This window comes from Periophthalmus magnuspinnatus, chromosome 19 (assembly GCF_009829125.3).
Source record: "Periophthalmus magnuspinnatus isolate fPerMag1 chromosome 19, fPerMag1.2.pri, whole genome shotgun sequence".
Lineage (NCBI taxonomy): Eukaryota > Metazoa > Chordata > Actinopteri > Gobiiformes > Gobiidae > Periophthalmus > Periophthalmus magnuspinnatus.
Window position 1 is genome coordinate 12,725,966 of NC_047144.1, and position 13,802 is coordinate 12,739,767.

The 13,802-nt window shown below is 36.4% G+C and overlaps 1 protein-coding gene across 1 annotated transcript in view; it reads right to left on the reverse strand.

Annotated features, from left to right (window-relative positions):
- Positions 1–1,743: 1,743 nt before the first annotated feature.
- The window catches only part of sema4gb (sema domain, immunoglobulin domain (Ig), transmembrane domain (TM) and short cytoplasmic domain, (semaphorin) 4Gb), an 82,831-nt gene continuing 70,772 nt past the window's right edge, over positions 1,744–13,802 (reverse strand). Inside the window, exons 11-15 of the mRNA XM_033985265.2 lie at positions 13,274–13,496; positions 13,074–13,189; positions 11,868–12,022; positions 7,007–7,068; positions 1,744–3,060 (exon numbers count right to left, since the gene is read on the reverse strand). Of these exons, the coding sequence (XP_033841156.1) occupies positions 2,105–3,060; positions 7,007–7,068; positions 11,868–12,022; positions 13,074–13,189; positions 13,274–13,496 (1,512 nt within the window). The 3' untranslated portion in view covers positions 1,744–2,104. The remainder of the gene's footprint in view (positions 3,061–7,006; positions 7,069–11,867; positions 12,023–13,073; positions 13,190–13,273; positions 13,497–13,802) is intronic.

Here is a 13,802-nt window from a genome sequence, read left to right on the forward strand (position 1 = left end):
ACGACTGAAGAAACACACAGGCTTAGTAACATTAACGTTATAATGTAGGATTAACGTGTAGGATCTTAACCAATCTAGCCCATACAAAAGGGTTTTCTTACACTGTCTAACCCTGCTTTTCTTGGTGCTGTGGTTTTCCTCTTGGTCGCAGTGTGCAATCTTTACTGAAATCAATCAACCGGACCACATAGCTCCTCTTAGGTCTATTAAGCTACACAGGTGATGCCTTTTATACAGCCGCTTTCACACAGACGAGGCTTAGGAGTAAATCTAATCTCTAATCGCTGCTACCGTATTTTTCATTGGCACAACACACTGCTACCAACAGCTGTGATGTTTTTATTGCTATTTACATAAGAATGATTAATGGAAGCGGTGACGGGTTTAATTATACAAAGACGTGATTGACTTGTCTTACTGGCACTTACCAACAGTGTTCAAATTGATATAATTACGCTTCATTAGAGAAATATAAATGCTTGCCTTCTAGCCTCAAAAAGCTGTAAAGATGTCACATTGCATCATGGGACAATATTAATATTTATATAATAAATATTAATTAATATTAAACAACACATAGAAAACACTTCTTAAACGACTAAGCAGCATCTATTTAAGTGCAAGCCAATGGAGATCTGCTTTTTCAGCTAATGTAAAAAGATACAACTGAATTCACCAATCAGGCATAACTTTAAGATTACACAACTTAAATAGAGTTAATACACAAAGCAATTATAGGCTGTAAGTATAGACAGTTACCTTCTGCTCATTTTTATTCTTATCTAGATATAACCACAACACAAATGAGTATCTTGAGAATAAATCCTACAAAAGGCCATATATTTTAGCAAAGTCAGTGTTGTTATTTATTTGTGCCGGGAGAGACACTGCCTCGTAACTTTCTACTGCACTCTCAGGACCGATCAAACATGAAACCTTGGGTATATTAGTACATACTACTGGTGCCACAAAGCACAGAACATGCTTTGATATTTACCAGCTAACACTTTCCTTTCATTGTGGTTAACTATGTAATCTTGTGGTGGAGAGTACGACACGTGCTTGTCTCCATGGAGATGTTATGCCTTTGTCTACAGTTAAGCCACAATAACAATAACTACTATATCGACTTATCTTTCAATATATAGAAGCTGGAACAATATATTTTGGGGCTCAGTATTTATCGTGGACACATTTTCTTTGCAAAATTGGGGAGAGTTTTGTTATTTTTGTTGTAATATGATAAGATTTGAGTTGTAGAGAGTTGAATAAATCACTTCTATAGCTAATTATTGCTTCAATTGGCTACTTGAGATTATCTTGCTTTATTTTAATGATACCAGTAACATAAAGTAGTTTCAATATTATCGTTTGCTGCATTACATCTCTATACCAATGTATCGTGCTTCAAAATGTGTTATTGTGACAGGCCTATCTACAGTGTACCACAGCATGGCATGAAATCTCCATGGAGACAAGTAGGTGAGGTCACTAGGCCAAGTTACAGGTCAAATCTGTGGAGATGCGCTAACAGCAACAATGCAAGTTTCTCTAGGTACTTCTAGGCTATAAGAGACATCTGACCGAATAAATGCAAGATTTACAGAAGCCTAGAAATACTCTGACCCAATTGTCTTACCATTTAACATCAAACTCACTCAAATATTTATGATGAGAAATTTTTTAACGCTTCAAACAAAATCACTTCTAAGGCCCTAATACTTATACAGTTTATATCCCATCCGTTTACATGTGCCAGTGAATCTCTTGAATTCGCTTGATCAGTTGTTATAAAGTTATGCCTGCTTGGTGTAAATTGTACAATAAAATTCTCCAAAATTGTCCATAAAAGTCTCAAAAATACATAATTATCACAGTCTTTTCACTATGTGCCATTCAAACTCTTCAAGGCTCTTTGCTGAGGTAGCATCCACCTCCAACATCTTCAGTAACTTCTTAAACCAGGTAGTAAAATTGTCTATCGTAGAAAGTTAGTTAGTTCATTGGTTGACGTACTTAAAAAGCAGCTTTACAAGTTTATTCCACTGTTTTGGATGACCAGTGTGGAGTTAGTTTAAATAAGCAATTATACAAATATATATTTTTAGATAGAGCTCTCATCTGGTTGCAGGTCTAGCGTTGAGTGTTTCCTCTGCTCCAAAATCCTGTTCAGCTCCTCTGTGAATGAATGATACAGTGGCGACATACCCTCTGGATCCGCTTGCCTTAAAAGTACGTAGCTATTCCCGTTCATTTTCCTTAAAACGCTTGGTAGCGTTGCCGACAACCCATTTGCGTAGTCCATATCGGGCAGTGGAGGAGGCATGGGGAGGGGAGGGGCTGGCGGAGGCGTTCTGGTTGGCGATAATTGGCAATCTGGCATAATCTGCATGAAACTATCCCCCATTTCGTCAAACGTCGGCATCGAAATGGAACAACGCCCGCGATGTCCATTCCAGTGGTTTGAAATTGTCCTAAGTTCCAGATGGGAGCTGAGTCTTCGGTCTGGTTCGCCCAAGACTTGAAGCCCTTGGTGGGAGAACTTCCGATCTCTTGAACCTTGTCTGGTACAAAAGCTAACGTAGAGTAACACCACAGTCAATACCAAGCATAATCCTCCTAAAACTGCGACTAAAGATATGTACACAACCTCCATGTGTCTATAAGTTTGGTATTCGGGCACAGACGGGGCGGGAGGTGAAGGGAGAGGTTGCTCTGTTGCAGTTACAGTGGTTGAATCAGTAGGGCTAGGGCTAGTAGGTTCGGGCGTTGACGTAGGCTCTGTAGGTAAACTTGAATCCATATGTACTCTCACGGTGTATAGATAAACCAAAACAGAAACTGCATTTTCAACAGCAAAACAGCGGTAGGAGCCACTTTGCCTAGACCGGGCCCCTATGATGAGGAGGCCGTCAGTGCCAATGCGGTACCCAGAGTTTAGCCCGTATCCTTGGAGCTCTTTCCCGTTGAAGGTCCAGCGCGGAGTGGCCAAGTTGGAGCGTAACTCGCACTGTAGGAGGACGTCATCACCGGATAAGACAGAACGACGTCTGTGGACAACTATACAAGAGAACAAAGTGACATTGTATTAGTCTAACTATGCAGTTGTTTGTATAATGGATGTATAGATAGATTTTTTCCATGTATTTGAGCAAAGCTTGTCTTGCTCCAGTACACATATATTGCATAAGCTGCTCTTGAGGTCAAAATATGTCCTATAATCAGGAAGTGTGTGTTAGCATGCTCGTTGTTGTTGGCTGAGAGTTGTGAAAAGCATTTATAAACTCATCGCAGTGAAAAATTAGGATGCTCGGAATAAATAAGGTAAACAAGGAATAACTTTGGACCAATGCAAACTGTTTAAAATAGTTCTGTTTTTCATGTTTTTAAAGACAGTAAAAATTGTGTACAGCACCTTTAAGTACGAGTAATAGTTATAGCAAAAATTGGCGAGGATTTTCGGCAAGAGTACATAAACACAGGATTAGCCAATAATGGTCCATATTTTCAGAGGTTTAGTTACAGCTGGGCCTTAAACTATCGTGTGATTTTGAAAAACATCTTCTGATCCCTGTAATCACACTTAATCTTCATATGTACTGACTGAAGAAATGTGTATATTTTGCCAAATCCTTGCAATCCCTGTGTGCAGACAGAGCAACTTTGGCTTTACTTTTTTTCTTATTCTCGTCTCATACCATCTGGACATTATGCTGAGAACCATAACTAAGGCAGTAAAGGTATGTGGATTTTAATCAGGCCAAAAAATCATATATATTTACACTGTTGAATATTTTTACTGCCATAGCGCCTTTATAAAATCATGTTGGGACTTGGCACTATATACAAATTAAAATCTTGGCTTATTAGGCTTAATTTTAGCTTTGAATGGATTTTTAAACTGTGTTCTGACTAATACAAGGACTATATCTGCCTATGTCTATAAAGAACACTATTTTCCATTTTTACACTTTATTGCAGAAAGTTATGAAGAAGTTTACCTTGAGAAATACAATTGACTTTAGTAAAATGAATGTCCATATTGCCTGTTTATCACTCAACTTTCCTCCCACAGATGAATGCTGTCGTTGTGTCCTTGGGTAAGACACTTAACCCACCTTGGCCCCAGTGTCTGTGTACACTGGTGTATGAATGTGTGTGTGAATGGGTGAGTGGTTCCTTGATGTAAAGCGCTTTGAGTGACTTGAAAGTGAAAAAGCGCTACATAACAATGGGACCATTTCCCATTTATAATAACAGTAATTATGTTGTGAAGGGATGGGTGCCTGTCTGTGTATTTCTACGTGTACGCTGCAGCTGTTTTATGCCTGGATGACCTCTATTTACTGAAATGGCTGAAAGTTTAACCCAAATTAATGTATCTAGGCCTATGTCCTGTTTTGGGAGACTACTTTGTGTTTGGAGTCACAAACGTGAGAGCATGTTATTATGGGGGTCATGAAGTTGAAGTTGAAAATTACTGCACTACACAACAGCACTCCAGATCAACAAGTTACAAGAGTTACACTTTGTGATACAAACTACAAAAGTGTCAACACTACACTTCTATGGTGTATTAACTGCAAAGATATAACATATTTAGATCACCATGTTACCCTTCTCCCCATGCTAAATGTCTCCCACTTCACCACAACACAATCAGCCTTCCGCTAATGAAACTACTGCACATCATATCAGGTTTGTGGAGTTGTAGTGTATTGTTGTGTATCTTGTTTTTGTATATTTATGAAAAATTGCAGTGCAGGAGAATGGGTGGCGTAGGCTTGTGGGGTAAGTGTTGGACAGGATTGAAGGAGGGTTGGATTAGTACCCGAGCGAAACGGTAAATTACTAAAACGTGCACGGATGACATTTAAAACCACTTCAGACATGTTAATTGCAGAGGGAACTTCGTTATAACATGATAGAACACTCCGAAAAGTCAATTTTACATAATAACTCCTCTTTTAAAGGGCCAATATTACGCTATTTTCTGATCTATGTTATAATGTTGTTTACTCATCACAAAGATACCTGGAGTTGTATTTTGTTTCATTCACATGTTTAACACACAAATCCTGCATATTTAGGCTGAGTTCTTCTCTCACTCTCTCAACACTCTGTTCCCCCTTGTGATGTCATGTGGTAATACAGGAAGTGCTGGTTGAACAAAAGGTAAAACGTAGTTGTTACCTTAAAAACAGTTTCATGATATCACAAGGTGGAACAGAGCATTTTGAGCTTTGGAGCTGTAAACAGATTAATAATAAAAAACATGCGTGAATGAAACAAAAACACAACTCCAGGTTTATTTTGATGAGGTAACAACATTCTAACATGGATAAAAGTAAGCCTGTCATGATAATTATTATTTTGACTTATCTTTCAATATATTTTAGATTAAATTATATATTTTTTGGGGTCAGTATTTATCGTGGGTACTTTTTCTTTGCACAACTAGGAAATTGTTGGTCATTTTGTGAGTATATGATAAGATTTGAGCTGTATGACTCATTGCAGTGTTTCATTCTGCTGTTTATCTCTTGCAGCTCCTTGTTTTTTAACCATATTGTAGATTTAGAATAGTTTTTGTGTTTTAAATGTGCTCTTGGGTTGTTGTGTCAGTGGCATAAATTAGCTTCAATCTTATCATTATCGTCTATATTTATTTCAGCAGTATATCGCATTTCAAAATGTGTTCTCGTGACAGGCCTAGATATACGCTTACGCTCATAAAGAATCCATTTGTGTAATATAGGACCTTTAAATAAAAAAAACACATTTTACAAGCTGAGAACATAAACAGCTTCTCTTTCTATGAGCCACAGGAAGTAGCAATGACTGCAATGCACCTGACCAGCTGACCCCGGCAACAAGAGAAGCTGATTAGAAGTGTGAACGGAGAGCAGGGGGAGGGAGAGGATCCGAATCAAATCCCTTAATGGCTTTTAATGTGTAAGTTTCAGAGGTGAGCTAAGCAGAGTTGCACACTTTGTCATCCTGTAATCTGTGTGTAAGGACAGTAATCGTGATACTAGAGGGAGAAGCATTAGTATGAGGTAAATGGTTGTGCAGAAATAGTGGTAGTAGTCATGGTAGTAACAGTAGAAGTGGTAGTAATGTTAGTAAGTAAAGGTAATAACTAGGGCAGAAGCTAATTATGTGTACTTAATGGTAAAAGGTCACAGTTTTATATAGCGCTTTTCTACCTTCAAGGCACTCAAAACACTTTACATTCACTCACCCATTCACACACACATTCATACACCAGCGCACAGAGACACTAAAGGCGAGGTGGGTTGTGTCTTGCCCAAGGACACAACGACAGTAATCATAGAGCTGGAACTGCACCTCCAACCTGTGGGCATGTTTTTTTTAGGTCGAGAGTGGGATTTGAACCCCCAACCTTCAGTGGACAAACCAGCTGAGCTTCTGTCGCCCAATGATTATAGTAGTGTGCTTAACAAGTCAGTGATACATTTTTTGATTAATTTACTAGTCAAAATTATATCTATTTAAAATGAAATTAATTTTTAAATATATGTTTTAACAATAGTAAGGCGAATTATGGTGACTGTACTGTCAGTGTATTTACAGTATTCTTACAGTATTATTTTTTACCTATTTTTATAATCCCAGCTATGGATCATGTGCCCACACTTTTGTCCTTAATAAAGACTGAATGATTGAATGTATTATTGGTGTTCATTCCCTTCTGACATTTTGATTTAATAACATCACTGACTGTATGACTGAAAGGTTTTTATTCTGTGCTCTTCTCTTTTGATGTTAATCTTATGATGATTGTTTATGTTTTGATTTGTTTGTGATTTTAATGTCTTTCTTATTCTGTAAAGCAGTTTGAATTACTTTGTGTACACATTGTGATATATAAATTTAAACATCTTTTATATCAAGGTCTTTCTATGTTTTTTAGAGTAGTAGTAGTAGTAGTAGTAGTAGTAGTAGTAGTAGTAGTAGTAGTATTGTATTTTATGGTCCATACCTTTCCCGGAGTTGTCCTTACAGCCTCTCACTCCTCTCAGAACATCCTGTGTTAAGTTTGACCTGCAAAAGGGCAATTCAAATTTTGTTAAGTGACGTTACTGGCAAAAGTTCGTTATATATTAAATAAGATCCTATGGTCAGCTTTTTCCCAGCCAAAAAATCATATTAAAATTCATAAGCAATTCATTACTATTGGCAAAAACTCAAACTGCTACGATTCAGTGTGTTATATCTTCTCAAATGTAAAATGGGCATACTCGTTTTTTTTCTTATTCCTTGGAATATCCCACGATACAGCATTAAACTTGACTATTTCCGTGGATACAGGCAGATGTCGCCAGCGCCCCCAGGCCAAGTTATACAGGTCTATGGAGAAGCGACCCCACTCACAATAAGAATTTTGAAGTATTTTTGAACACGAAAAACACCTGCAGTTGAACGAATGCAGTTTAATGCCTTATGCTGGAACATTACAAGCAAAGCAATAACATCTCTATGGACATGAGCATGTGGCGGACCCCTCCAGCAGAAAGTTACATACTGCACCTTTAATTTTCTTATACTATCCTCGTCAAATTTCTTTCTTCATCTATTAATCTTTTAAAAAACGCACATAACACGTTTTCATTTTACAGCTACTATTAAACTAAGCCGTTTCTGCGTCCTTTTGTGCATACAGATGAGAGAACTCAGAGTCCTCCTGTCTTTAAAAGAACATTATCATAATAAAAAGTGCACAGACATAAATTGTGTAGTCTCCTATTACACTAATGCAGTACAGGTCCACAGGAGATAGCTCTTGTATCTGCTGCTATAATCAAGATTAAGATAAGTCTAAGTTGCTCAAGCAGACAGAGTGGAAACAGGAGTATAAAGGTGGGTAGTAGAGTGGTTTGGTAACAGCTATTCAATTTTGGACACATTTTCAAAAACATACTTTGTAGTGTTTTATATATTAAATTGGTGCTTTCTACAATAACACAGCGACTTCAAAAAAATAACACAAGGGAAAAAAAAGTTGAGAATCCCAAGCTCTAAACCAGGTCTATAACAGGACTATTCTGGATAAGCCTGTCATGATAATCACTATATTGTTCAATAGATATTAGATGGAGCAATCATTTTTGGGGGTCAATAGTTATTGTGGGTACTTTTTCTTAGTACTTTTTGTCACTTTTCCTGATTTGAGCTGTAGAGGGTTGAGTAAATAACTTCTCATGACTCATTATAAATACAAACTAACTACCAAAGTGTTTCATTCTACTGTTTCTGTATTGCAGTTTGTGTATTTAATCATATCGTACATTAAGGGTAGTGATTGACAGTATATGGAGTCAAAGGAATTTTACACTTAGGAAAAGTCCGCTATGGATTTTTTGATTTCTGATACTTGCTGTTGTGGCTGATAACCGATATTTGCCGATGCCGATATTAAGTTTTTAAAATCCATTGCAAATCTACAGTTGAAACCAGAAGTTTACATACACTATATAAAAAGACACATATGCTTTTTTTCTCTCTGTCTGACATGAAATCAGACTAAACCTTTCCTGTTTTAGGTCAATTAGGATTACCAAAATTATTTATATTTGCTAAATGCCAGAATAATGAGAGAAGTTTTTTTTAGACTATTTTTTATTGACCAAAGTGTCTCTTTTTGTATATTGTGGATAAACTATAGTGAAGTTTACAAATTAACTTTTCACTTTTACACTTATTGGCCTGTTCAAAAAGACAAATCCGATCTACTGAGGACAAACTAAAATCGGTGCCAAATATTGACAAAATTTTCAATATTGGACCGATACCATATCTGTGAAAATCCTCAGATATTGATGATTAACGATAGAACATCCCGAGTTGATGATATAAAAATGTATGAAACCGAGAGTTGTGAAATTGTGTTAAATTGACCGATTTGTAAACAAAATAAATACAACACTTTTATTCTCAATGTAAAATACAGGTGTAAAAGTATGTTAACCTTGCCTGGACCGTTGTTAATGTTTACAATATGCATCTTTTTTTAAATCCTACTTTTTAAAATATATATTGCAAATATAATTACATTCACAGTTCTTCTCAGAAAAATATACTTTTTTTCCCCAAAATTGTGCAGCCCTAACAAGTAGCAGAATCACAATGTAGGCTGTATAAAGGAGTCGACTAAGTGAGTGTGACATCACTCACAGCGTTCAGCTCCAGTCAAATGAAGCTCATCGAGGCTGGAGCAGTTATAGGGGAGAATTTGGAGCCAAGTTCCACATCTGGAATTCCAACTGCAAGTATCATAGCAACCAAAGAGCCAAAGAGCGAGGCCGTTGAAGTTAATGGCCCTTCTCACCTGCACCGCTGGTTTAGTGAGGAGCGGACGCTGTCATTCAAACCTGCTGCTAACGCTAACCTTGGGGAAAGAAGGCACCTGATTGGTCTTTTATTAATGTTCATATTGTAAAGTGAATTGGAGCCAGAGTTGATGGGGCTGGAAGAGCGCCCACGATCACTTCCTAGTTATGTCCATTTATATAGTGTATGGTCATAGTAGACACCTATTTCTGTTCCTAAATCTGTGATCTGCGTACTTTTGAAAAATCTATTCATAAATATGGAAGACTGTCTCTTTGCTATCTTAATACTTGCATTTTCACCTGCGGTCCACTTCAGTACCCTCACAAAATAGAGCTTCACAAATGCAAAAATGTGTGATTTCAAATTCACTTTTCATTTTCCCCCAAAGTTTTTACATAGACCTTTAGATATTCAGTTGGAAGGGGGCACAAGTTGCATAAATATTTAACTAGGTTTCAGTAAAGATGAGAGAGAGAGAAATATTAATCGCAGAGCCAAAGGTCATGTAATGTAAAAATATACAGTGGGTCAGACTCATAAATCACGATTATATAAAAATTAAAAAGGTCACACTGGTTTCTCGTGGGAGTTAGAGCTGCACAGTTTTAGTCCAGTCTAATAAAAGCAGAGTGTAAGAAGTACTGCACTAAAAATATATACATCTGTCCTTATATTATATCACCTTTACCCATTTTCAGCTTTAATGTTAAATCGGAGTGTATATTTTAATTATCAATTTTTTTGCTTTTTTTTGCTTTGTATCAACCTAGAAAACTTCAATGGAAACACATGACATATAATTTTTAATAATAATCCACCCATTTTTTTTTGTATACTGTATATAAGTTGACACAGTTACATTTATACCATTAATGCAACTGTGCAATGGTTTCAATCATTAGTACTTTTCATATTTATTTGTATGGGATTTTTATATACTTCTATGGTTTTAAATCTAACAGTAAGTAAAAAAAAAAACATCATAAAAGTATCTACCTGTGTTCCACCTGCTAAAACAGTGTACTTGTATTAAAATAATTGAAGGCTGATAGGTGTAAGATTGACTAAACTTGGACTAAACCAGGACTAAACCAGGACTAAACCAGGACTAAACCAGGACCCAACCAGGACTAATCCAGGACTAGAAGAGAACTAAAAAAGTAGGCCTGTCATAATAACACATTTTGAAACACGATATATATTGCTATTATTATGCTATATTATTGTTATTATGAAAGATAATTTGCTATATAAAATAAAAAGGAAAGCACCGAAATGAACAGCCGGGTCTTAAAATTATATGTTGTTTTAAAAGAACAAGCTGTGATGCCTAAAATAACAATGCGTCTTTATATAGTACCTCACCAAATAAATGTGTATTTTCTGCCAAAATATTTGCAGCTCAAGTGCACAGAGAGTATAAGTTTGGTTCTTCTGTTTATCATTGTATTTACCCCTGTCACACCATCTGCCTCTGACTTTTTTATTTCTTCAGATGTAATTAAGATGACTTCACTAGAGATGCGGAACATTAGAAAACAAAACCATATGAATGATGAGTTAAAGGGCCCATATTATGTTATTTTTCTGATCTATGTTATAATGTTGTTTCCTCTTCACAAACAGACCTGGAGTTGTGTTTTGTTTCATTCACACATGTTTAACACCCAACCCTGCATATTTAGGCTGAGTTCTCTCAAACAGAAAACACTCTGTTCCACCTTATGATGTCACGTGGTAATACAGGAAGTGCTCGACTGTGTTTTTAAACTCCATACACCTTCACTAAAATCATTTGGATGCCAGCTGAGATTGCCTATCTACTGAACAAAAGGTAAAGGGTAGCTGTTAATGCGAAAACTACCGCTTCATGACATCACAAGGTGGAACAGAGCATTTTGAGCTTGGAGGATGTAAAAAAACCAATAATAAAGTGTTACTCAAACATGTGTGAATGGAACAAAACACAACTCCAGGTATATTTTTGAGGAGCTCACAAGTCACAGTCAAGTCCCAAGTCCATTTTATCAAGTCAAGTTTCAAGACACCGAAATAGTGACTCAAGTCTAACTCGAGTCCAAGTCATGACATGCAAGTCCCCACCTCTGCCCGATTTTATGTAGTGTGTTTGTCAGTGTGCTGTCCTATCAATGCTCTATGGGGCATGTAAGTGTCAAATCAAATTTTGATGTTTAGGAAAAGTCTAAAAAGTTAGATAATGACTGCAAATTCAAACAAAATATTCTGTCTTATTGTGCATAGAAACTGCTAGTCCTGTAGTTGAGATGTGTACTTTTTATGTCCTGGATTTGCTTAATCACTTTCAACAAAATCCTGTTATTAGAATATAAATCGCATGTTGCAGTACTTGTCAGAAAAATCACAATTTGATATTTTTCCATAAATCATACACCTAATTTGAATTGGTCTGGTTACTGTTGTACCCAGTAGTCAATGAGCTGACAAAGATTGCATACATTTGCATGATCTTGTCCGGTCTTAGCTCTTACCTTTGAGCACGTGAAGCTATCTCCACACAGAGTCTACCGTCCCAGGCACAGAAAGGGTCTCTGGCAAAAACACAGTCGTAACATGAAGTGTACCTCCTACACCAAGACATCGGGATCTGCACCACGCCAGAGAACGAGCCCACATAGATACTCCTCTGCAGAAAACAACCAGGAGAGATTTCATGACATTTTTAGGACACTTTCACAATCATATGTTAGTATTTGGAAATATATTTTTAACAATATGCATTTAATACAGATCAACATGTTTCATGCTCTCCTTTTTTCCCATTAGAACATCTTGTTAAGTTTATCAGTAACATGTTTTAACAACTACACTATTTAAAGCCTTAATAAAGCATGAACAAAGCTTTAATTACATGAACAAAGTTTTAGCTTTAATGCAATATTGAAAATTTCAGAACATCTTGGATTTTTATTACTCCATTAACAGGAAAACTACTACATAATAACTGTAAACAGACAGACTTGAGTTAAATCTATCACAAAGCTAAATTTATGTGTTTTATCATTATGCAGTCAACCTGTCTCAGAAAAATGGCTGTGGCACTCTTCCAACTGAAATAAATCTGACTAAAGGTATAACAACTGCTTTGTTAGAAGCTCTAATTTGTCAGGTCTATGTAATGAGATATGCAGGATTTTTAAGACACAACAAAACATGAAGAATCTTTAATACCTTCTGTTCTTTAATTGTTTATTTTGTGGTGGAGGGTCTGCAAACTGCTCATTTCCATGGAGATGTTATTGCCTTGTCTGGAATGAAGATTTCAGGCAGTAATATTGTTGTTTTGCTCTTATTTTGGCATGGATTACGGCCTACAGTAGCCCTTGTGTTCAGAAAACAACCAGAAGAAATTTGGCGCGTTTCCTTACACCAGAACGCCACAATGCTATATAAATAAAGTTTGATTTGAATATTTCCTTGAAGATGAGCAGGTGGCAGACCCTCCACCACAAAAGTTACTTAGTGCACCTATATATTTTGCTGGTGACTATATATATATATATATATATATATATATATATATATATATATATATATATATATATATATATATATATATATATATATATATATATATATATATATATATATATATATATATATATATATATATATATATATATATATATATATATATATATATAAATGTCATACGTCATAATTATAAACCAACATACCTGTGTGGTTGACATCACCATGCTCTCTATGGGCTGGGGTCTATCAAACAACTGCAGTTCTTCTATGATATGCATTTCCCCGTCAATGTTTACAGCGCGATGCAGCCATCCATCATCTGAAAGACATCACTGAACTTTAGTTTTGCTTTCTCTGCGGATGAGGTCAATCAAACTTTATTACAGACACATATTGGACTCACCAGTGCCCAGAAACATGATCGTATATATATTTCCATCTAATGCGCGTTCTTTGTGTACTGCAATCTTGACGTAGTTGACACTTCTTTTGAAAAGCAGAGGGCGAGCACCGATGGGATGGATCTGATTGGCCATGAGGGGGTGTCTACGGGCGAAAGTGAGGACGTTGTCAGGGAGATCGCGAGAGGAGTTGATGTTAAGGGACCGGTGGATGTCCGTTATACACTGGAAATGCAGAAAATAAAAGAATATGCATGAATAGGCTGGTTCTTTATTAAGGAAACAAGTGCAAAAACATGATCCATAGTTAAGATAATAAAAAATAGGAAGAATACTGTAAAGACATTGTCAGTGCGGACTACAGTATCATTTAATTACATTGCTCTGTGCAAAATAGTGTGCGGCAAACTCACTGTTAGAGTCACTGCTTGCTGTTTAGTTGTATCTCTGTGAGGTTTTTACTGAGTCGTGCTAAAATTAATAAATATTTAAAGATCAGGCAGTGGACAGAGAGCTGCACTGGCAAAATGT